Raw genomic sequence first — 26,639 nt, forward strand, 5'->3', positions numbered from 1 at the left:
GCCGCGCTGATCCCGGCACACACTGACTTCAGTGTGCAGCAGGAATCCCTCTCCCTTCTGCCCCAACGTCTCCTACTACTTGGTTCCGCCGGGAGGGGGGAGGCGTCCAGCAGCGTGTGTCAGAGTGTGTGCAGGGAGCATATTAACACTTTCTTCCCCACTTCTGCAGCAATCAGCAATTCCCAGCAACCTGATTGGTTGTTTGGGTTGGCTGATTCAACAAACAACCAATCAGGTTTCTGGGAATTACCTATTGAGGCAGAAGTGGGTAAGAAAAAGTTAATATGCATGCTGGGACCATCGCTGACCAGAAGAGGAGCTGAGCTTCCAGGAGGAGGGGGAGGAGGTAAGTATGTGGGTCTCGGGAGGGGCACTGTGGGGTGTCACTACTGCACTGGGAGGCTGCTGGGGGGTGTTACTACTGCACTGGGGGGCCACTGGGGGGTGTCACTGCTGCATGGGAGGCCGCTGGGGGGTGTCACTGCTGCACTGGGGGGCCGCTGGGGGGTGTCCCTGCTGCACTGGGGGGCCGCTGGGGGGGGTCCCTGCTGCACTGGGGAGCCGCTTGGGGAGTGTCCCTAATGCGCTGGGGGGTGTCACTACTGCACTGGGGGGTGTCCCTAATGCACTGGGGGCCGCTGGGGGGTGTCCCTAATACACTGGGGGCTGCTTGGGGGTGTCCCTAATACACTGGCAGCCGCTGGGGGGGGGGACACACTATTACCGCTGGGGCCGCTGTGGGGTGGGGGTCACTATCACAGCTGGGGCTGCTGTGGGGGTCACTATCACCGCTGGGGCCGCTGTGGGGGTCACTATTATTGCTGGGGGGGGTCACTATTACCGCTGGGGGGGTGTCACTATTACCGCTGGGGGGGTCACTATTACCGCTGGGGGGGGGGGTGTCACTATTACTCCTGGGGCTGCTGTGTGGTGGGGGTCACTATTACCGCTGGGGTATGTTTACATGCGGCAGAAATGGGCAGGGCTGTTTCAAAATAGACAGTCTGCAGATTCTGACTGCTTTTTGGATGCAGAAATGCTGCAGAATTTTCCACAGTATTTTCCGCTGAGGACGTTCTGCAGGATTTCCGCATCCAAAAAGCAGTCAAAATCTTCACCTGTGTATTTTGAAGCGGCCCTGTCCTTTTTAGAACGACGGGGGTAAAATCATACGTCGTGATAAGCCCCGCCCCCTGACATGTTGGCACTTTGCCATAAATAAGTGGGTTTTAGGTTGCAGTTTGGGCACTCGGGTTCTAAAAGGTTCACCATCACTGGTATAGTGTATTGGGAGATATACAAAACCCTTCCCACTGAGTGAAAACGTAGATTTTTTTCGATGTTACTCACAATACCAACGGGACACAGTTATTGACCGATAATTCATTTATTTTTATACTTTTGCAGTAGTGACTGTGCGGGGCAATGTCCATGTTATTCGGTGTGCTGATGCAATTATATAGCAATACCAAATTTAGTGTTTTTTTTCCTTTTTAACTACTTTTTCACAATAAAAATGTAAACAATATTTTTGTGTCGCGTACTCCGAGAGCTCCAAGTTATTTTTAGTTGTGCTTTATTGCGGTACTATTTTTGATGACTTTATTTTACGTTTTGAGAGGCTAAATAAGCAAAAAACAAAAAAAACTATAATTCTGGCATTTTTTACAGCATTGAATGTGCAGGATAAATAACATGATTGTTCTATAGTACAGCTAGTTACAAACATGACTATTCTAATTTTGTAGAGTCTATCCTTCCAATATAAAGCATCATTTTTTATTTTTTTTTATACTTCAAAACATTTTTTTTAACAATGTTTCTAAGTCCTGTAAGGGAACTTGAAGACAGACTTATTTAATTGTCTATGTAATACATTGACCTACTTATGTAGCGCAGCATTTTACTGCTTGTCAGTGTTCTACCGACAGGCCGCCTATTAGACGCTGCCTCTTTTTGTAGCAGTTTTTGTACCTGTGGTTTCCTGACAGGTTCCCTTAAAAGACGATCCATGCACTTAGGAGGTAAACGCAAATCTTCCTAATGGGGTCCGTGTGCCTGGAACCCTAAACTTTACCTCATGCCTGGATTTTGCAGTCATTTGTAAGAAAGCACAATGTTTTTCAGAAAATGAAGATGAAATAAGTCAACTTTGCATAGCAAATATTCTTTAAATGGGTTCACAACACAAATTCTAGTCTATCAGCCTCTAAGAAAGTATTTAGTGCTTTTATATGTATTTGCTGATTCTTGTACGCCTTGGATTGGTTTTGCCTTAGGCTGTCATGACCTTTATATCATAGTTATTGTTGTGGCTGTGCAATCACACGGGGAGCTTGGCATTCATGGACAACCATGTTCCTGCTGTATGGGATGGAATTGGAGATGATGCCAATCCTCCCCATTTTAATCCTTTAGACGCTGCTGTCAATAGCTATGTTGTCTAATAAGTCCCATGCACCCTAAAATTGTACCAATGAAAATTACATCTCGTCCCGCAAGAAACAAATCCTCATATGGGCACATCTACAAAAAAAGTTCCCTTAATACCAACAAAGGCTTGGTACTTAAAGGGAACCTGTGATCATAAAAATGGAGTCCATTCTGCAGGATAACTTGTATTTTATTTGTTTTAATCTTTCTTAGCTTAATGGTCAAGAGGGCGGTCCTACCAGTGACTGACATCTATCTGTGTATGTAGGCATACAGAAATATCTGTCAGTCACTGGGTACTAGTGTAATATGTCTCCACCAGCAGAATGGGTGGAGACGTGGGTTGGACACCATTACACACCCACAACTGATGATTGGCTGGCTGGGTGAGATATTGAGGACTGGCTTTTTACAATCTGCAGCCCGATGCATCCTGGCATGAGGACCCGGTTTTTGGAAGCAGCAGCCCGGCACATCCATGAAGCTTGCTGGCTGCCTACTCCAACTCTGCCGCCCTGAAACATCGTTGGCGTCTACTTCGGCTCTGCCACGCTGACACCGCCGAATTGCAGCTGCAGCTTCGGAGCGGAAATCTTCTGGTGCCGCACTGACACCTCATAGGCCACCTCCTTCTGCTCTGCCACGATGACACTGACGGATCCCTGCTGCAGCTTCGAACCAGAAAGCTTCTGGAAGTGGATGTCTCTGCCAGTCTCGATGCCGACACTCCTGGTGGTAGCCAGACAGCTCCTGGAAGCGCTGTGGCCACTCACCCGGCGGCTGCTCATACTCGGCACCATCCATATTGTAGAGGCGGGCTCCACCATTCCAGCTGCTGCCGCTCCTGCTGCTACTCGGGCATCTCCTCCAGCCACGGGACCCCCAGGCTAACAAACACACACTGCAGGCTGCTAGCAGATGAGGATGGCAGCTAATATGGAGCTTTGGGGCGTTACCTGTCACTCAGTAGGTCTCCACTAGAGATGAGCGAGCATGCTCGGTAGGGCAGCTACTCGAGCGAGCCTCGCTCATCTCGGGTAACTGCCTTCTCCTCCGAGTGTGCTCGGGGGGGTGGCGGGCGGCAGCGGGGGAAAGAGAGAGATCTCTCTCACTCTCCCTCCAGCTCCCCTCCGCCCCCCCCCCCGAGCACGCTCGGAGGACAAGGCAGTTGCTCGAGATGAGTGAGGCTCGCTTGAGTAACTATCCTTACCGAGCGTGCTCACTCATCTCAAGTCTCCACCCATACTTCCGGTGTCGATATATTGCACTAGTAACCAGTCACTGATAGGCCCGCCCTCTTGACCATTAAGCTCAGAAAGTTATACTGAATCCTTTCCCACAAACCTATATACCAATGCTCAGCTCCTCCCGCTCTACAACATGCAGCCTGCAGAATGGGCTCAATTTTCAATGTGACAGAATCTCTCAAAAGTGTTAAAGTGGTTTCCCGAGTTATATAAAGTGCCCCTCTGGGCCCCCCATGCTGTAAAATAAGAAAGAAGCAGATACTTGCCTCTCTCCACTCCGGTCACTGCTGCTTTTGTTTACAGGCTGCCTGTGACATCCCGTAAACCTGCTGCAGCCAATGAGAGCATTCAGCGATCATCACTGAGCGCTGTCATTGGCTGCAGCAGCTTGCCTGTCGACAGCTCAGGTTGCATGCTGCCTGCAAAGAGGACGTCAGCAGGGAGACGGTGGGGGACTGACAGGGAGAGGTGATTATCCGCTGCATTAGAGACCCAGTGAGGCACTGTATATAACTCAGAAAACCCCTTTAAGGAAATCGTATGGATAAGGATGTGACTTTGCTATAGTGATGAAGCTTGGGCTTTGGAAATAACTTTCAAACTTTGTTTTTGTAATGACTTATTGTAATAGAATTAAAAGGAATCACTAGTGAAAGTTGGCATGCTCAGGGGCGCATGTAGGTGTGTGTGGGGGGTGGGGAGGTCCTAGAACCTGAAAGCCGCTGCTGTGAGCATTTCAGGATACAAAATCCAGTTAACAGCTGAAACTCCTTCTTCCATCACTAGGGGGAGATGACTGCACATTTTATTTTATTACGTTCCATCACAACTGTAACAATCTCTGTGCAATGATAATAAGGGAGATGGAATAAATTCCATCTCCCTTATTTGCATATTACCCAGAGGAGCGTGCGTGGCCATTTGAGTCTCCTCACTTATTTATAGTATATAGTTGCTCTCCCTAAGGAGAAAAGAGCGTTTCTGACCCCTGTCCCTGGCCTCTCACTAGCAAAAGCCAGACTCCTACTGTACACTGATGATGGGCAATAACCCGGAAACAGCTGTATGTACATGGGGTCTGGCTTTGCTTTTGATTCCCAGTCATTGTAGCAAGACTTGTATAAAAAGTCCCACTTTGACTCGAAGGAATGCTGCCTTTCAGTAGGTGGCACTGTGGAGGATTTATTCCATCTCCCTTATTTGCATATTACCCAGAGGAGCGTGCGTGGCCATTTGAGTCTCCTCACTTATTTATAGTATATAGTTGCTCTCCCTAAGGAGAAAAGAGCGTTTCTGACCCCTGTGCAATGATCTAATGAACTCCCCCTAGTGGCAGGAAAACCATTTTATCACTATGGATAGGAGAAGGGAAAATATCTCTTTATCCAAAAAAATAAACAGAGCCCTGACCTTTATAAGGATTGTGGGACCTATTTGTTGAAGAACATTTATGTATTACTGATCCTAAACAATGTGTTATAATAATCCAATTACAGTACATGCCATCATGTAGAATATATATCGATATAGAATAACATAAATCTTGGTATTTGTATAGCGCCAACTTATTCCGCAGCGCTTTGAGGTAATTTATTTATTACCCCCCACCAAGCTGGGTGCTCATTTTAGCGTCCTTGGAAGGATGGAAGGAAGGAGTCAACCTTGAGCCGACTACCTGAACCACGCGGGGATGGAACTCGCAAACCTGCTGGTCTTGAGCAAGAGCTTATCCCTTCACCTCAGACTATGAGAGGTCAAGGACTAAAGTAAATATCCGCTAACACCCTTTACGCCACCTAAAGTACGACAGGCATACTATCACTATTCCCCAAATACCCCATACAAAAGTGTATGATGCAATTTCCAGACAGTGTGCAAAGCCCATATAATCAAGGGCGTCTCCATTGTCGGCACTAATGCACCAAATCCGGTCTCTGATGCTGACACCTAAAGAGTGACATGAATATGTTTGAGATGTTTCTTAGCAACACCAGATACCACCAGGAGGGGACAAGAACTGAGGGGCAAAATTCTTTTTTTCATCCTTGTACAGGACCCAGCTGCCGCAGATTACCGCTCTGAGCACTGTGTATCCAGAGTCAGGGGAACTATTAAAAAGGGCCACAAAGGGGGCTCTTTAGTGCAGGGGGGCCGCAGAGGGGAAAGTAGTACTAAAGGGGTTCATTGAGAGGTTCACTGAGGGTAGGTGGCAAGATCGGGAGAATGTGTAGAGACGATTCATGGCCGAAACGAGTCTTTATAGTGGTCTGGGCTGGATAGAGAAGAAAAATGGCTGACGCTAAGTTAGCTGTGGTCGTTGGAGGTAACTGCACTGTAATTGCTATCACTGGAGATAATTAATCACTATCACTGTGCAAAAATGGCATCTATTATTTAGAGGCACACGATTACTGTTGGTTGTCAATAAGGACAACTGACAGATACTATTTCTTGGAGGGGAATTGAAGGGCATGGCTTAACGTTAAGAAATCTGTCATTCCACGAGCTGCAATATGGTTCCTCTTTTCAATGTTCACAAGTTGCGAGGTATGAGGAAGGACGCTTCTAAACTAGCTCTGCAGAGACACCAAGATGGCAGCCAGTGCTGAATTTAAGACAGCGCCCATAGAGATGAAGGAGATTGCGCACACTCCCTCCTTTACAATGTGTGCGCTGACTCTGCCGAGGGACATAGGAGGAACAGGGGACCAGGAGAGGATGGAAAGAGGCGCCACTTATTAGACATCACCAAACCTATAAGCACCATAACTAGCTTTATGGTCCTTATAGTAGGCGACAGGTCCCCTTTAAATAAAATAAAGCAGTATACACTCTAGCTGCACAGACCATCAGCAACTAGAATGAAAATATACATATCGTGGTAGGGGGTTAACCCCTCAGAGAAGACCATTACACTAAAGCTTATGAGGGACTCTGCTAGTACTATTGTCTATGGGTGATAGTCATGGGGCACTTGGGTGGTCTTCTTAATAAGTGCTCTCTGGGGGTCATTATGTTTAGGTTTGCCCTACGGTGACATTATTTATTTGTACCGATAACTGCATTTATTGAAGTTATAGCAACAATAGTTAGAAGTGCAGTGACACTGACTATATATATCAAGTGCGTGACTGTTTGCATGGGTGTGCCGTCTGCATAGGAATTACTAAACCCGTGAAAGTCCTGCTTTGGGATACGTGTTATCAGAAACTCACCTATTCCTTTTTGAGGTAAGCAAGACCGATATTCATTCAAGTATTGAAAGTAAGGCTTCTGAACATTGACTTCATAGTACCTGATATTCCCCTCTCCCTATCGAAAAATAAAGTTGTTTAGATCATTGTGCAATTATATGATATGGTGTGAAGCACACATACACACACAGACACATACAGACACATACAGACACACACAGACACACACAGACACATACAGACACACACAGACACATACAGACACACACAGACACATACAGACACATACAGATACACACAGACACACACAGACACACACATACAGGCACAGACCCACACAGGCACACACACATAAAGGCACATACATACACACACACAGACACACACGCACGCACACATACATACAGGCACAGACCCACACAGGCACACACACACATACAGGCACATATATACACACAGACACACACACACACACACACAGGCACACACAGACACACACACACACACACACACATACAGGCACAGACCCACACAGGCACACACACACATACAGGCACACACATACACAGACAGACACACACACACACACACACACACACATACATACAGACACACACACACACAGACATACACACACACACACAGACATACACACACACATACACACACACTTACCTTGCCAACTAAATACAGCATATGTGTATCATTGTCAAAAAAGGGGAAGAGTACACCGGAGGAACCATCTAAGTCCTCTTGATATAAAGGCACTGATAGGTCATCCTGAAATGTTAAAACAAACGTATATAAAGCAACACATACTATATACATAATTTTACATTGCACACAGCACTGCATCTAGAAATACATAAACACATGTTGCGCTATTTCATCCGGAAAAATCCCAGACAGCATAATGAATGGTTGGCAGATCCCAAGCTAAACAGTGATGTAAACATATCCTAAACCATATATGTGACTAGAGTGGTCCAAAATGTATGGAAACGCCTGAATAAATGGAAAGTGGTGGTTGGGAACACCACTGCATGTGTGGCATGTTGCTAAGGGGAATGGTGAGATCTGAGAGGGGTGGTGTCTAACACGGTGGCTATTTTGAAAGCTGTCCTCTTGGAAAACCAAATCGATATTTTCAAATGGGAAGGGGTACTTGTGACATATTCATCCGGTAGGGATTTGGCAGACAACTGTGTTATAGCGCATGGCCAACTTTTGAGTTGGCCATGCGCTATAACACAGTTGTCTGCCAAATTTTGCCAAACAGGCTCTGTGTTGGACCGGCCAAAACTGCCACAGACAAAACAAAAACCACTATGGCTTTCCTGGCACCCTTCTGCGAAGGCCTACATTATAGTAGCTGGCGTCTGTCACACGAGTGCGGGAGTCAAACCACCATAGGGCGAATGGCACCCATACAAGATCCAGTTGCTACATCATGTCAATGAGGATGATCCGGATCACCATGTTGAAGTTGCAGGATGGGTTTCACAGTAATTGCAACGGGACCCACATTTCACAGAGACGGTACTGTTCAATGATTAATCAAATGTCTGTCAGAAAGTGAAGGTAAAGAAATAAAACCTTCGCTACTGATCCCATACAAACCCACACTAGACAGATCCCTTCAAGATGGTTGGCATACAGAAAGTCATGGTGTTGTGTGTGGAATAAGACGATTGTGGGCCAATTCTTCATAGACTGTAACCTTACTGCTCTTATGTATCTACAATTGTTACATGATGAGGTGTTCCCATCACTGTGCAACCAAGACGGCGTATTCCCAATCTTCTTCCAGCAAGATGGTGCCCCTCCCAAAATAATGGGTGCCCTATCTCACCCCCTTGAACTTGGATGTCAAGTCTGGGATTTACACAGTGAAAATTCAGAGTGTGGCGCACATGCAACAGCGAATCCTGGATGCCCGTGCGACACTTCCGCTCAGGTGTTGCTCTTAGTGCATCATATTCTCTATCAGATACATATGTCATATGTGTCCTCCTCCATTTGAAAATATCGACTTGGCAGAGGGAGTCGTGCCTGCCGTGGGAGACGAAGTGGGAGGAAGCGATCGGGAGGCAGTTCTCCGAAGAGCTCTGGAGCAAAGCATATAAGCTCTCCCACAAGATGTCTATATCAACTAAGGCCCAAGAACTTAACTACAAGATTATCTCGCAGTGGTATAGGACTCCAGGGAGACTCCATAGAATCTTTCCTGCTGTGCCGGAGGAGTGCTGGAGATGCGGTCTGGAGGTGGGTTCCATGTTACACATATGATGGGCATGTCCGCTGATCGCCTCGCTCTGGGGGGACATGGCCGGGCTATACAATAAAATGTGCAGGTCTTCCCTTGTCTTGTCCCCTGAGATTGCCTTTCTCTCCATGCTGCCAGGCTCTATACCGTGAATCAAAAAAGGTCTCTTAAGACACTTCATTGTGGCTATGCGCCAAATCATCTCACAGCACTGGAGACAAAGGGGAGAGCTCCGTAGATCGACATGGGTAGAGGCCATGGAATATATCAAACATATGGAAGAACTCAGGAGTTCAGACTTAGAGCCTGATGCATCACGAGCGGCCACAGGCAACACCTGAACTGTCTGGATAGACTTTAAGGGATCACCTTCTTCCATACATGGCTGGCCGACGGTTCATTATGAATGCAAATTTACTGAGGGGCCCGAGGCGAAAACGAGAACTTAGTTCGGCCACCAACCGTCAATGGGCTTGACCTCTTGTCGCGCATACACGCAAAATGATGTAAGGAGGTGGAAGAAGACCACACCCTTTACCACCTCCCCCCCCCCTCTCGCACCCCCTCCCCTAGTTCTTTTCCCCTACCATTTCTCTTTTCATTCCTGTCTCTTCCCTTTTTTCCTAGCTTCCCTTCTAGGATGTTAATGTCCGTTTATATTTGTGTTTGAAAGTTCATACAAAATACCTGCATTGCATTTTTCCAATAATTTGGGAATGTTTAAATAGCTCCACTGAAGGCGTGTGGGGGCATGGAGGCTACCGGAACCCCTAGCAATAACCAATCACAGTGGCAGATAGGGGGACAAACCAGCGGAGAACTGGGCGGAGGGGACCTGAAGTCGAGTTGACCTCACCCCAATGTTAGTAGAATTCACACCTAGACCCCCTGCAGACAGCCACATATGGCTCTCGAGGTCGAGGTTCATGTGGCCTGATTTCCATTTTCAGCTGCGTTTTCCGTGGTGGCCTCCCTCACCTCCTGTCTGTTCTACAAATGTCAAATTCTTCCACTTTCTTTATTGTATTCAACAATGCAAAGCTGTTACCGAAAACTAATAAACATATTTTGAATGAAAATATCGACTTGGTTCCAAGATGGCGGCTCTTGAAATACCTATGTTGGGCACCGCCCCTCTCAGATCTGCCCCCTTACCCTTAGCAACATGCCGCACGCAGGATGGTGTTTCCAACCACCGTTTTCCATTTATTCAGGTGTCTCCATATCTTTGGACCACCCTGTATATTATATATACTATACACAGTGGTCCAAAGATTTGGAGACACCTGAATACATACATATAAAAATGGTACGGACAAATTGTATTGATTTATGGCCACACATTGTCCCAGATCTTACCCAAGGAGTAGCTGAGGAATAGATATACAAAGTGAAGCACTGAATGTATCATTCCAAACACTCATACAGCATGCAAGCGTAAGTGAGAATGCCCTTCTGCATAGATACTTTTGGATAGGCCTTTGACTTCAATATCGTATAAACCAGCAAGGTGTTTATACATCAAGGCCAGATTTACTTGTTGTATCAAGAAATGCTATTTTAGTGCCGTAGAGATTACAAATTCTGCTCTTCTATTGTGGAAGATACATAACAACACATACCTGATCCCAGAGGACAGCTTGTCTGTTATTCCACCGAGATGTCCCCGTTGAGAGCAGTTTCATCATGTTTCCCAAGAACAAAACTTTGCTGGCTTTATGATTCTTGCCATCGGATTCCTGTAGAAGCAACATGTACATGTGAGGAATGCTATCATATGATGGCAAGAATACAAATCATGCTACAATTAATATACAATGATCCAGACAGGGAAGTGTCCTGGTATACGATGCCACTGATCTGAACATAAAGCCTGAAATAAAGCAAATCTATGTGCATTTCTCTCAACATGACACCCTAAAAACCACATGTTCGAGACTTACGGTAGGTGTGAACTCTTCACCTAAATGTTCAGCAGATCCGGGAACATTCCCTATCCAATGCAAGTGAACAAGGTATTCTCCACCTCATTCATGTAGTGCAGAAAAGAAATTCATGCACACTCATTATTTGCACAGACTCCACTTGTAAACCCTATAGATTAGTCCAATTGAATTACAATGGGGCTAAATACTCATATGGGTCGACTGGCACATCCATGGCAGAAATCTGAGTGTCAGTCTTGGATTTCTGCAAAGTCTGAATATGTGAACATAGCCTAAAGGCCCTTTTAGACAAACGATGCTGACACTCATCCCCACACATACTAGCTCTCTTGCTGCTGGAAGGGAGCTAGTATCCTTAGCTCCCAGCGGGCGGCTGGAGGAGATTTCTCTCCTCTCGCTCCCCCGCCCCTCTCTATTGACATAACACAGCGGGTGTTCAATACTGAACGATCATCATTCAGCTCATTATCCATCATTTATGCTGCATGAGCTGATTGCTCATCGTTAAGTGTAAATAGCGGCCGTTCAGTACTGAACGGCCGCTGTGTTATGTCAATGGAGAGGGGCGTGGGAGAGCAAGGAGAGGAATCTTCTGCAGCCTCCCCACTCCCCTGCTGGCAGCACTGTGAGCGAGCCAGTGATACTAGCTCCTGTGCGGGAGCGAGGACACACAGGGGCGGGTGTCAGACATCGTTTGTCTGACATTCGTCCCGTGTAAACCCACCTTTATGCTTCTCATGCAGTCATGTGTTCTGTAACTACTATGCTGCCTATAGACATTCACTGCTGGCCAAATGTTTTAGAAAACCTAAATATTTCCAGTTTCTATTGATATTTACAGTTTAATGTCTCAAATGTACTTTGAAATGAAAGCATAGAACAAATAGACAAGTTAAGGGCGGTTTCACATCTGCGTTGGAACCTTCAGTCGGGGGTTCTGTCACAGATCCGGCTGTAAATACCGGAGGAAAAAGGGCTGCATTTCCATTCTTTGAAGCCAACCGGTGTCTTCTTATCTTCTCAAGTAGTTCTGACATAACCTAAAACTATGTTTTGGATCATTGTCCTGCGGTAATATGAACCCCTGACCAACTAGGCGTGCACCTAAGGGTATTGCGTGGTGTATCAAAATGCTGTGGTAGCCCTTTTTGTCCAGTGTGCCAGTCATCCAGAAAAAGAGCCCCAAGCCATCAGCTTACCTCCTCCATAATTGACAGCTGGTCTCACAAAACTCAGAACATCCTTTCATCTACTTGACTGTGTACAAAAACACTGCATGAGGTATCTAAGATGCCAAGCTACTGAACCATATGGGTCAGTACATGAGCAAATCTTGGAAGGGCATTGAGCACACCACCAGAGAAACAAAACACTAGTTGCTCATAGATAGGGCAGTTGCCCAAGACTCAGGATCCAGTCATAATAACTTCTGCACCGCCTGCATTGATTACATGAAAGCCTATAACTCAATGTCACACACGTGGCTCTATGAATGCTTCTGCTCTACAAAGTCAACAAGACACTCTTGACCTACCTCAAAAACTCAATGAGACTGTGGAAGACAAAACTGAAAGTCAACTCAAGACAGCTAGCACAAGTGAACAAGTGTGGCATATATCAAGGTGATGCACTGCCTCCGTTGCTTTCCTGTATAGGCTTGAACCCCCCTCAGCCAGGTAATCACAAGGACTGGATATGGATACAAGTTGAAGAGTGGAACTACCATCAGCCAACTCCTCTACATCGACGACATCAAGCTTTATGAAAAGAGAATGAGAAATTGATTCGCCAATTAACTTGACGTGGATTTAGAGTGAGGACATTGGGATTTCATTCAGACTGGATACGTGTGACTGGATGGCAGTAAAAAGTGGCAAGGTTGTTCAGACTGGTAGGGTGGAATTGCCAGCAGGGCACATTGCAAGCACACAGACCAGCAATAAGTACTTTCCTATACCACAATGTTATAGGAACCATGATGAAGAGGCAAGGAAGACAGCATATTCAAGTACCACCAAAGGGTAAGACAGGTTGTAAAGAGCCACCTCAATGGGAAAAATAAGATTCATGCCATCAATATGTAGCCCCTCTACCAGTTATCAGATAGCCTGCTGGTATAGTGAGCTGGCCAAAAGAAGACGTGGAGGCTGCCAAAGTGAAAACCCAGAAGCTTCTCACAATGTACAGAGGCTTTTACCCCAAATCCAACACCCAGAGACTATACACCAAGTGGAAAGAGGGTGGAAAGAGGGTGGACAGGGTCAGATGGGGGGGGTCAAAGCCACCATATTGAATGAAACTAAGAGCATGCACGAATATATCAATAAGATGACACCCAAAGATCAACTGCTAGGAGAATGCCTGAGGCTTCAGCAGCAGACATGGGACTTCAAAGTACTGTACCTCAGTAATCCCAATCACTAACCTCCATAAACTGCACAATGCAGAAGTTAACATCAGCTTAGGTATAAGGGCATAGGCTTTCAATTTCCCTAATGAAGTACACAGTTGAGTCAGATTATTATGCCCACCTTGATGTCGGCAGTGCATAGCCCATGAAGGAAGAGATGCGTCGTGGACTGGCTTGGTGGATACATGAGGTACACCAGGCTGTCTGCTCACATATCGGTCATTGTTGTCATAGGTAAAAGGGGTGCTTTATCCGAGTTACAAAAGGATTCTTGGCTTTCAGGTCAAGGGTGGCAGTATTTCTCAAATTGCGCAGTTTGTGTACTGTTCGCATGCTGCTGTAGTGAAAGTGTATAGTGAGTGGACAAGTGGCACTTTTGGGAATAACTGACGTGGAAACTGTGGAGCACCGTGTGCCAATGATGCGGGAGGTGAACGTTTGCTTCGAAGGTGTACAAGGGATGACCGTTACGCTACTCTGGAGCAGCTCACCTCGAAAATGAACTAGAGGGCTATCAGACAGGCATCGAAAACAGTTCAGTGAACCCTACAGCGTATAGGGGCTCCGAAGCTGATGGATGGTCACTGTACCTATGCTAACAAAGGGGCATCAGAAGAAAAAGCTTTAATTTGCGCGGCAGTATTGGAATTGGACCACCGCTAATTGACAAAGGGCTACCTGCTCCGATGAGTCACATTTTCTGCTTAATCGATCAGATAGACATTGGTGCGTCAGGTGAGAAACATGAGAGAACAAACAGCCTGCAGCCATTGCTGCAAGAACACAAGCGGGTGGCAGAGTTATGGTCAAGGGGAATTTTTTCATTGCATTCACTGGGCAGCTCATCCATGTGGACCGCACTATCGATTTGGTCATGAATCCATCCTTGCAGACCACCCACACGTGCTGTTTGTCTTCCCTGGGGCAGGTGGGATCTTCCAGCAAGACAATAGGACATGTTACACAGCTAGAAATATCCAACAGTGGTTGGAAGAGCATGACCAAGACTTCAGAGTATTTCCCTGCCCCCTAATTCCTCAGACTTGAACCCAACTGAGCATCTGTGGGACCACCTTGATTGTTTTGTTCGCTCTATGGATCCTCCCCCATGCACCCTCCAGCAACTGTGGGATGCACTGCAGTCAGCACGGCTCCAGATACCTGAGACCCCCTCCCAGCCCGTCTGGCTGCTGTCCATGCGGCACATAGCGGTTACTCTGGATATTAGCTGGTGGTCATAATAATGTGACTCCACTCTGTGTTTACAGCCCTACAAAAATATGTGCATCATAATGACCCAGATATTATTTTTTTTATATTATGGAAACAAAAGTGAGACCTAAAAATCTGATACTAGAAATAGTTAATATTTTGTCACAAATTCTGTATTTTAAATTAGACTTTATATCTTATTTAACCCTTTCATTACCAAGGGTAATTAATGTTCCTGTGTCCAGGTCATATTCTAAAGTTCTGGTAGTCTCACTTTTTTAATAATCATAACATTCCATTTTCGGTTGATTGGGTGGATCTTCCAGTCAATCGCATGTGCCACAGACTGGTAATGTCTATGACATTGTAAATGGAATGTGGTTTCAGGTTAATGACCCACGTAACAGGAATGAAGATATTTTAACCTGAGAGGACTGTAACCTCACAAACTGCTGCACACAAAAGCAACTGGGTTTCCTAAATCAAAGTCCATAGTGGATGAATGAGAAGGGCAATAGAAAATTGGCCAAAGTCATCTAGAAAGAAAAAGCGAATCACAAGATATACAGTAAAGCAGCTTTAGAATCAGCATCATGGAATCTCTGCAGACAAACGGACAAGTATCATGTGCAGACCTGCAGAACGCTTCCTGTCAGAGGATCAATGACTCGGAGCTTTCTGTCTTTACATGACGTAGCAAAAAGACTTCCATCTAGATTGAAGGACATGGAGAGAACGACATCTTTATGACACTCGATGGTCCTGACGGGACTGTAAATGATCGGCTCCTCGTTGTCCAGATTCCATATCATGATCTGAAATAGAAGAATAAGTGTATAAATACATTGTAACTTCTGTTATACTCCAACATCTCTGAGAGGTTAGTGTGAGTGGTGTAGGAACAGGGAGGACCTCAAAGGGACTGTGTGCCTGCTCCATGGTGCTAAGCTGGTAAGGGACCTTCAGATCAGATCCTTAACCCCTTAAGGACCAGGTTGTTTTGTACCTAGAGGACCAGACACTTTTTAGGGATGGTCCTGAAGGGGTTAAGCTATTGGGGTGATAAAATAAGACATTGTTCCCGTACAAATGCCAGCACTACTAGGAAATAATATATACCTATGGTGTCATCAACAATTATAGGCTCTAGGGGTTCTAACTACTTTGGCCTGTAACAAATACAAGCAGTTTTCCTTTTCACCTGACATTCCCTTATTTCTCATAAACTTTTCATGTCAAATTGTTTTTTTTGGACGATTCTAAATATCGTTCCTCAAGTCAACAACAAAGTTCTTCTAGGTTTAGTTGCTTGTGATATCAGGAACTGTTTACAAGGAATCACCCTGAAGACTATCGACACATTCATAAATCTTTTGACCTGTCACAGAAACCAATGAAAACGTCTTACATGTCGGGGTCCGGGTACTGAGACACCCACCCATCACTGAAGTGCTCAGTCCATCACTGTGCCCGTGTATGAGCCAGTCTTCAGCTAACAAGGAGAGCAGATGAGTGAAGGTTGGAGCCAAAAGCCACAGAGCTTGGCTGAGCGTTCCTGCTCCTCGGTTTCAGCGATCACTGAGGATCTGATGTGTTTTTGACATGGCCAAAGGTTGGTGAAAGTGCAGAATGACTTATGTTTAATCCAGAGTTTTTAGTTGCAGGGCATAGTTGGTTATCCTGGAATACCCTGTGATTATCTGCATAGTAGACCAAGTACCCTAAGAAGATCCTGATTCACACGCCTTACCTTGTAGTCATAGGCAGTGCTGAATATGATATTGCTAGCTGTAGGATGCCATTCTATAACACCAACTCTTCTGGAATGCCCTACGAGTTCTTTCCACGCATTGGTTATATTCTTGGCTACAAAAGGCTTTGGAATATTCCAAACTTTGATCTGTTTGTGGAAGAGCAAAAAATATCGATCACAGAAAGTAACACATAGGTGTTTGAAAATATAGGCATGACCAACTTTGGAGAAACCACTGACCTATGCACAAATCACAGTGAGACGCCTACCTCAACATCACTATCTCAGGAATACTATAAGGCCCATTTCCATATCTCAGTTTTCCTTAACTACCAATCAACAACTCCTAACTCACAAAATGCTTCCCAGCATTGTTGTTGTTGGTCGTTTGGTCGCTCACGGCCCTCGGCGACCCTAAAGGCGAGCTCCTTCTAGGTTTTTCAGTTTTGCACTGCTTCTTTCAGTTGTCTGATATCCCAGCATAACTTTACACAATTCCACCTATATTTTGTACTATTGTACAAGCAATGACGAACAAGATCAGGCTGGTAATGCAGTTCTGAGGCCAATCATTTATAGGAAACACATAGGCGCAATGTCCACGGGCAAATTAGAAATATCAAATCTGCGCGGGTATCCGCACGCGTGATCCGCATCCATAGGGAATCATTGGGCATCCGCAGGTAATTAAATACCTGCGGATGTCCTTTTTCTCTAGCGCGCGGACCGCACATGCGGGAAAACACCCGCAGCATGCTCCATTTCGTGTGGGTTTCCTGCACAGATGGCTCCCACAGCTTTTATCGAAGCCTATGGGAGCTGACCGGTCCCGCGGCACACCCACATCTGTATTTCTGCTGTGCCGCGGGAGAGCGGGAGTTCAAAAAAAGAAAAAAAAGAGTGCACGGCGCATGCGCTGGCGTGCTGAGAACATCTGTCGGGCTGAGAAAGAAGATTCGGCCGCGATCAGCAGCGTCCGGAAAGGTGAGTATATCTTATTTTCAGGCCTCATGTCTGTGGGAAAGGAGGAAGCCGCTGCGGGATTCTGCATGGGCCCGTATTACCGTGTGGACATGAGGCCTTAGGGTTAATGCCCACGGACGGATTTGCATCGCGTTTCTCTCGGCAGAAATCCACACATGAATTCCGCAGTGGAAACATTCTATTGAAGCTAATAGCTTTCTGCCTGTCAACTCACACATGAGGATTTGTACCGTGGATTTCCGCAAGCGGGAAAGAATTGCGCATTGTTTTACTTTACCGCAGATCTGCTGCGGGAGGGCTCCATTGATATCAATGGAAGCAAAACTGCGGAAATACGCGTGGAAAAACGCGATCACTCGCTGGCACTTTTTTGTTTTGATTCGGGGTAGTCCCGCGGTGTAAATCCTCGGACGGACGTATTCCGCATCGCTTGTGGGCATGAGCCCTTATCAAACCTATAATTACTATGTCCATCAATGATAAAAAATGTCTGTTTTTATTGATCTTTTTGTGTATTTACAATGAGAGATTATGATATTTAGCTATAAGTACAAAATGGACCTCGCTGGCGTCTCCTGCACGGCTAGGAAAAGCTTTAACATGTCCTTTTGTTAGTTACACCATTCCAAGACCGACATGATATCCCTTCCTTTCCCCTGAAAACAGCCTGGGATGATATATAGTTAACAAGGTCCTTAAAAGGGTTGTCTGGAATTAGAAAAAGATGGCTGCTTTCTTCCAAACACAGCGCCACCCTTGTCTGTAGGTTGTGTCTGGTATTGCAGCTCAGCTCCCATGCACTTCAATGCATCCGAGCTGCAATACCAGACACAACCCCACGAACAAAGGTGGCACTGTGTCTTGAAGAAGGCAGCCATGCTTTCCTAGCCCTGGGCAACCCTTTTAACCCATTTACTTCATATTCTTTATTCCTCAAATATCCTATCCCACCAGATCCCAAAAGTGCCCTGTCAGATTGAGATTCAGTAGATCCAGTAACTGAATAGGTCAAAGGAATATAATAAACAGCTTTTTCACGATTCTAGAATCTGACATGCCACCATATTTCTATAGACACGGCCATTGCAAGATCAATGGACTGTAGAAATAAATGAATGCACAATACCCGGGTCGCACGTGACTAAATGGAGTTTATTTGCTATTAAGGGTTCTAATACATAACAAGACAACATCTTTCACAGAACTATACTGGCACCGGCCTTCAAACTCGATAGAAGGGATGATGAACCCCTAGATTGATGCTGCCCCTTCTGTATCGCACAAGGTTAGGAGGAAGGTGTGCCGCAGTGGGCAGAGGGCACGCTCTGGCTCTGATGGTACCCCTGTGCACACGTTTTATCTTTTTCGATGTAGCTTTACTGCATTTTATAGGACGTTTCTTGCTTTCTCTCTACAGACCGCTTTACGTAAATATAGCCGGAGATCAGGAGTTTAAAGACAGACTCGAACCAGCATGGTGGTCAGCATCCACTCCAGTCACAGCCCCGTGGATCACATTCTCATGTGAATGTCTTGACTATGCCCACTTACTTTGGTGCCCCAGAATGGGCTGATTAGAAGGTACCCCCGCTTGTTAGTGTAAATGGCTAATATCTATATGATACAATAACCTTTACATTGCGACAATTTTGGTTCGGCGTATTGGATAATTTGTAGAGATTATCGTGAAGATATACAGATATTTTCTACTATTTTACTTCTTTTGGTCCAATTTCCTTGCATGTCCAGATAGAATGTGACATCAGAACAGGATAAACCAACTAATCGCTTTTTCACTTGATCAAGTGATTGATTTTGAAGAAAATTTTACCCATAGATTTTAAATCTAATTTTTTATGAAAGAGCAAAGTGACTGTTCGCACAACATAGTAACATAATATGTAAGGCCGGAAAAAGATTATATGTCCATGCTATTACCCCCCAATGTTGATCCAGAGGAAGCAAAAAAAGAATAAAAAAAAAACAGAGGCTTTTAAGGGAAAAAAATTCCTTCCTGACTCCAATCTGGCAATCGGAATAATCCCCGGATCAACAACGTGCATGTCAATGCGGCCGTTCCCTGGGTGTGACTGGCATGTAATAGCAGCCAAACGTATGTCAATGCCAGTTGTGCAGGAGGTCCCAACTTGCAGATGTTTGCATTCTGTGTTCTACAATCATCGGTTGGACATGAAACTGTTTCAAAACTTCGGATTTTACAGTAAAATATTCCAGTGATTCGCAGGAAAGAGTTTTCAATGAACTTTTTCTCAAGCGAAAATCATATTATAAGAGACTTCCTATTCACAGAATCATCAGTTGCTATGGTAACAGAGTTTAGTGCGTTCAATTTGGGATATAATAGAAGGCTGTATTTCAACAAGTCTTGTTCTATAATGCCGGATCATCTTTAATGGACTTACAGTAGCATCTTCAGAGCAGGAAGCAATGGCGTAGTCATCGAAGGGGTTCCACTTGATGTCCAGCACATTTCCTTTGTGACCACAAACTTTAGGATAATGAGGATCAAGCTTCCCGGACTTCAAAGAAAAAAAAACAAAAAGACTTTATAAGCAAGTATGAGCAATTAATATTGACGCAGCGTATCATCCAAGTATTTAGTAAGCTAAGCAGTTGGGTTGATGCCATTTAAAATTGTGTAATATTCTGATATCTGAAGAATAATTGCATTGCAAGCATGTCTGGACTCCTTACTGTGCGACGTGTAAAGCGAGACGCTGCAAAAAATACCTAGTGCGGTATAGACATTGTCACATGCTGACGTCTTCCATCAGATGTATATATGTTGGGAAGTCTTCACGTATGTCTGACAGAAGGCAGGGATGCAGTGTGCACAGAGCCTTCGGCCTCTCTCACATGGGCGTAATGAGCTGCGCCAGCAAACAGCGAATACATACTACGTGCCCCATATACTATCTTGGCATGTACGCACGCCAAGATAGGACATGCCACCATTTTTTTTGCGCGCGCACTTCTCGTGCTGTGTGTGAGAGTCATAGTTAAAAGTATATGGGAGTTTGGAACCGCAAATTTAAACTGACCCTGTGTTCCTGTGAGAGAGGCCTTAAGCCAGTTTCACATCTGTGGTTCCATCACAGATCCGTCTCAAAATAATGGAAGAAAAAGCCAGGCAGCTGGGCAGAAAACGGATGGACCCCCATTATAGTCACTGGGGTCAATCCAGCGCTGTTCAGGTCCGTCCAGAGACGGAGCCATTTGGCTGTGAGAATTCCTCTTTCCTGCTCCCCGAAGCAGGAATCCCCAACGTAGGTGTGAAACCACCCTTAGGCCTCCTTCACACGAATGTTATTTTAGCTCTCCGATAGCCATGCTAAAAAATTGCGGCTATCGGAGCACTAAATCGCATGTACAATGAATTGGTCGCAGCTATTTTTCGTGATTTTTACCCATCTGGCTGCAGCGTCTTGCAGTGCGCTGATGCCAGAACAATGAAGGGAATCCCCGCAGTCTTAAACCCCCCCCCCCCTCCCTTTGCCGGACAGCTCACATAGTCTCCAATCAAGGTCTATGGAGTTGCTGGCCTTGTGTGGTCAAAAGATAGGATAGAAATCTCGGCGATTTTTTTACGCGCGTCAAAAAATAGTTTGTCTGAAAGAACCCATAGGAAACCACCGGTGCTTTTAGATGCTATTTTTTGGCGCACCTACTCTGTGTCAAAATGACGCTCATGTAAAAGAGGTCTCAGACGCAAATATCAGCATAGAGACTAAACACTGGCATCAAATGGAGGAGAGGAGAGGGAGGGGAAGGGGGAGAGAGGGAGAGAGGGAGAGAGAGAGGGAGAGAGAGAGGGAGAGAGAGGGAGAGAGAGGGAGAGAGAGAGGGAGAGAGAGAGGGAGAGAGGGAGAGAGAGAGAGAGAGAGAGAGAGAGAGAGAGAGAGAGAGAGAGAGAGAGAGAGAGAGAGAGAGAGAGAGAGACAATAACAAAAAAAAAGCTTGGCAACCGGCAGGTCCCACATACAAAAATGCTTGAGTCTCCCATTGAAGTCAATGGGGTTCGTTACTTGAGTAGAGCTCTCGAATTTTACGAAAAGCTCAACTCGAATAACGCGGACCCGAGCATTTGGGTGCTCGCTCATCTCTAGACGTAACCTAAGGTGTAACTGCCCGTTTCCTATCATCTACTAAGAAGGAGAACCACACAAGAGCCACATGGAGAACATTACTGTCGGAGTTCACAGGTCAATTAAAAATTGCAGATCTATAATTTTGCTATTTAAGTACAGTTGTTCTTTACACAGAAAGGGATCCAGTCGTTGATGTGCAACTATGGAGGCGCAGAGGATGTATTTTTGGATAACCAGGTCAGATTTACATTTGGGCTCTTTAGAGAAGGTAACACGTGGTGCTTCAGTGGTAGCCGTGCCGGTTCTAGACCAACGGTCCCAGGAGCGGGTGCAACACAGCTGAATAGCGGTTTTAACCATCTAAGGGTCTGAATGCTCACGGACATGAGCCGGGCTCACACGGCCGTATGCGGATTGCATCTTATCCGCGCAGTTTTTCCATGCGTAATAAGCAGTAGCAAAATCCCATATAACTTAATGATGCTGCTCACACGAGCGACGCAAAATATGTGCATGAAAAAAAAGAAAAAAGGAAAAACAGCATGTTCTATCTCAGCACATATTACGTGCGTATACAAGGGGATTGTTGGTACGCAGCAAATCACTATATAGTAGCTGTGTGCTCGCACGTGTAGCTAACTGCGGTCGTGTGAGCCCGTCCATGTGCTGTAGAACTACGTCAGCAGCAGACATCTTTTCTACTACAATCACCAAGACCGTTTCCAAACGGCCGAGAAAATCGCACGAGATTTGTGCGCTACAAGACGCAAAATATGAGCCCCAGTCTTTTGAACGGGTTCATACACAGTGATTTTTTTCCACGCATTGCCACACGGGAAATAATAACTCGTGGCATGTCCTATCTGTGGCTGTTCCCTCGGGATGCCACACTGACCTAGCATCGTGAGTGTGTGATGCGGTTAACCCATTGAAAACAATGGGAAACACTCCGCGATCCTCCGAAGTGATGAGAGGCGGTTTTAACGGGTCAATATCGTACTGTGTGAAATTAGCCTAAGAAAAGTTTAAAACAATGTAATTGGTAAATGTCTGAAATACTTTGTTGGTCTTATTGAATGATCCCGAGGAATGTTCTTATTATCATTATGGCAGTTTGAAGCCTATGAGCTCAGCAGACTGTTATCACAAGGATATCTTACTCTGTGAACACAAGTATCGCCCTGAGAGAACGCCGATCTACAGCACATATACAGATGGGGCTGTTCTGACGGCTGTGATTAAGTTCATACGGAGATGCTCTATATCAGGGGAGTCCCACTCATTACCACTGAGGGCCACATCAGCATTATGGTTGCCTTCAAAGGGCCATTCATAAGCGTTCATTCACTTGAGGATATTTGAGCTCTGTATTACATGCGCATTATTTTACAGATGTCATACAGACCACCTAATTACCATCAATTTGCATTGGGGTAATCACACATGCTTTTTCACGTGTGTATTCTACATGTGTGGAAAAAAAAAAGTCACAGAATGTCCCATTTTGGTCTGTATTATGGACTGAAATTGCCTATTAAAGTCAATGGGATTCTGAAAATACGGTGAATATAAATACGTGCGTATTTTGTGCAGATTTATGCATGAAAACAGGTGAAGCCTACAGGACCCTCTTGGGGTTTTTCTGCACATAAATAAGGCAGGGAAAATATTGCATGAAGGTCCAAATACACGGTCAGTAAAGACGCTGCACATTTCACGAACTGTAACTGCATCTGCCCGTGTGAATGAGCCCTAAACGGAACGACTCCATAATGAAGAAGTTTTCTTATTTTATTCTATTTTCTTTTTTTCCTCCTCCCATTTAAAAAATAGTAACTCCGTTATTTATCCATCGCCGTCGCTGTCTGAGGGCTTGCTGTTTTTTGTGGGCCGAGTTGTATTTTTCAATGGTGCCATTTAATGTACTGAAAAATTCTAAGAGAAGAGAAATGGAAAAAAAAAAATGAAATTCCTCCATCTCTCGGTGCGTCTTGTTTCTACGGCGCACAAACTGCAACAGAAATGACTTTATTCTGTGGGTCAGTGCGATTACTACGATACTAAAATTATAACGTTTTTTCTTTTTTTGCTGTACAACTTTTTTTTTTCAAAGACATTAATTATTTTTTGCCGCCATCTGCTGCGCGCAATATCTTTTTATTTTTACGTCGACATAGTTGGAATACATATGACTTTTTGATTGCTTTTTATTGCATTTTTTCTTTGAAACAGGGTGACCAAAAATGCGCCATTCTGTCGTTATTTTTTTTTCTGATGACGTTCATTATGAGGGTTAATTATGCGTTACTTTGATAGATCAGACTTTTACAGATGCAGCGATACCAAATGTATTTTTGATTTATTATTTAGATTCTTTAATTATAAATATGGCAAAAGGTTTGTTTTTACACTTTTATTACTTTTTTTAAAAATAATTCGCAAAAACATGATTGATCCTATTTTAACTTTTTTTTGAGTCCCCAGAATGGGCAACAACTTGCGATGCTTTGATCGCTCCTGCAGTATGATGTAATGCCATAGCATTACATAATACTGCAATCTGACAGGCAGTCTATCAAGCCACCCCATGGGCATGGCTTGATAAGCATTCTGCCATGATACCCGCACGGCTCCTGCAATCTCATCGTGACGGGCCGTATAGGACCCCCAAATATAGTTAGGGGGATCAAAATGCCGCTGACAGAATTTACTCCGGCATTTAAAGGGTTACTAGACCCGATCGGACGCGCGGCTTATCGGGGCTGTGGCCGCCGGGTGTCGGCTGTAAGAAACAGCTGACACGTGTGATGTATGGAGGGAGATCACCCTGCGATCTCCTTTCATACACACTCTGCAGGACAAAAAATCACTATAGGGCTCTCACTAAGGGGCTACGCGTTTTTTTACATTTTGCAGCGTATATTGGTGCGGATTTAGCTGCGTCCATAGAGGTCTATGGACAAAAAAGCGCTGCGGAAAAGACAGAAGCATGGACATGCTGCGTCTTGAAAAACCTGCGGCTGTGCGGAAAAAAACCGTCCTGTGAGAACAGCTTTTTGCCAAAACACATTTGTGCTGCATTGCACTGCAAACGCAGCGGTTTTGCCGCAGTGCGGATATGCAACGGCAAACCACGGCAAAACCGCTGCATATCCGCTCTGTGTGAACCCAGCCTAACAGATATATACGATTGTTGTTACATAACGAACAAATCAGATGGAGACAATTAAAATGTACCAGGGTGTATTTAGATGATACTTCATAGTGTTTTCTGGTTATACAAATGTTACAAAACATGAATTGCTGAGATGCCATGTACATACAACTTAGATGAGACAAAAGGACCCTCAAAACAGCCAAAGTAAATAGTCAATTAGCTTTATTGAATAAGTAATACACACTGAAATACCCGACACCGTCATATATGTTTATAGATGTTATTCTTCCGCATGCCTTAAGACATGATAATCATAATGACCGGACAAGTTATTTTGGTACCCAAGGCAAATTTGGTAAAAGAACCGCTGTCCATAAATACATGATCTGACATACCATTGAAAAGAAAAAGGTAAATCCCTCCGATCATCCACATGGCTAGCCTAATCCTAGGACTCTTTCGGTCGGCCAACCCCTACTAGTAGCCTAAGGAGTCAAGATATGATTGCTCTGGCTGAAGAGAGACAGTTCCGAGCTCCGCTGCTGACGGATGTCGAAGAGTTCCCAACTATGTGTACATATAGGCTGGCGAGGTTTGTGGATAGCAGTCTTCTTACTAACAATAATATTAATAATACTTAGAATTAGAAAGCGGTTTAAAAGAAAAGGGCGCCTCCTACCTGTTGTATGGGTATGACAATGAACGCTCCTCCACCGGCACATTCTGTCACTACAGCAATGAAGCTTGGATTTACCGCACAGAACTGGTTGTCATGCACACTTCTTGTAATAGGCACATTGTCATAGCAGCTCTCCTTGTTTGCCGGCTTGCCGAAGACGTGACGGTACTTTGAGCTTCGGTATTGAGGCTGCCATGACATCTGCGGGGAAAATGAAAATCAGGAACTTTAATCTTATCAAAATCTATAATATAATATACATGCAAAGCATGGCTCTGCGGTGTGACAGTACACATAATACTGAATAGAAGGTATGTTGGTCAGATTACAAGTAAATGCAGGAGATGGCACACTGTAAGGCGTTCGCCATGAGTATGTGGATTATAACAGAAATGTGTGTGTGAATCATAGCGATTTTCCGCTGACTGCGGAGATCTGCCTGCAGGCCCCTGCTCCTGGGCAGCGGGATACCGCTACCCCCATGGACAGGCAGCCTAAGGCAAGAAGGAAGTCACCATAGTCATGTAGACCAAACTGAATACACATACATACATGCATAAGATAAAAAGGTAATCATAAACCATTTTCTTTAAGCCCGCCTTCTCTCTGACATTTTTGCGCATGCAGAGAATAGAATCCATTGATTTCAATGGGTTCGCTCACATACCCGTATTTTCCTGCGCATTTCGGTTGCGCAAAAAAACATAACGCAGCACGCTCTATTTTCCTGCACATTTGCACACCAAAAGTTCCCATAGAAGTCAATGGGAATGCACATATGCATGCAAAATACGCAAGGCGTTGCGTGAAGCGCTGAGTAATTGTGCAGGAAGAACACCACACTTGGAAACTTATTAGCCTTATCGGCCATTTCAATCGGTGCCTATTTTTTTGCTACACGTAAATGCACATACCTTGTGCGCAGAAATACAGTTAAAGCGTTCATTTTGCAACTACGCAGTGCTCAGGCGCATGCAAATACTGACATGCCTGTGTGAAGGGGACATGAAGGGTTGGTTACTTTTAAGAACCCTTTTTGTTAGGAAGGCCCCCACAGAACACGCTGATCGTAGGGTGGCCAGGTAATGAGATCCACAGCTGTAATCTGAGAGGCAACCTCCACAGGGATAATGAAGCATTGCATGATGGTGACAAGTAGGATCACTGGGCTGTCATTGCAATGCACAAATGGATTTCTCCGTTGCATTCATATGTTTGCACATAATATAAGTAGAGGCAGGTTGTGTGG

General features: G+C 45.0%; 1 protein-coding gene across 3 annotated transcripts in view; it reads right to left on the reverse strand.

Annotated features, from left to right (window-relative positions):
- CORO2A (coronin 2A) overlaps positions 1–26,639 on the reverse strand; it is a 105,447-nt gene that overhangs the window by 13,925 nt on the left and 64,883 nt on the right. For all 3 annotated transcript variants that reach the window (XM_066604414.1, XM_066604413.1, XM_066604412.1), the window contains 7 exons: positions 25,391–25,591; positions 19,869–19,985; positions 16,459–16,608; positions 15,344–15,523; positions 10,763–10,879; positions 7,550–7,654; positions 6,896–6,992 (listed from right to left, as the gene is read on the reverse strand). In XM_066604414.1, coding sequence (XP_066460511.1) covers positions 6,896–6,992; positions 7,550–7,654; positions 10,763–10,879; positions 15,344–15,523; positions 16,459–16,608; positions 19,869–19,985; positions 25,391–25,591 — 967 coding nt within the window. The remainder of the gene's footprint in view (positions 1–6,895; positions 6,993–7,549; positions 7,655–10,762; positions 10,880–15,343; positions 15,524–16,458; positions 16,609–19,868; positions 19,986–25,390; positions 25,592–26,639) is intronic.

The sequence above is a fragment of the Eleutherodactylus coqui genome, chromosome 5 (genome assembly GCF_035609145.1).
Source record: "Eleutherodactylus coqui strain aEleCoq1 chromosome 5, aEleCoq1.hap1, whole genome shotgun sequence".
Lineage (NCBI taxonomy): Eukaryota > Metazoa > Chordata > Amphibia > Anura > Eleutherodactylidae > Eleutherodactylus > Eleutherodactylus coqui.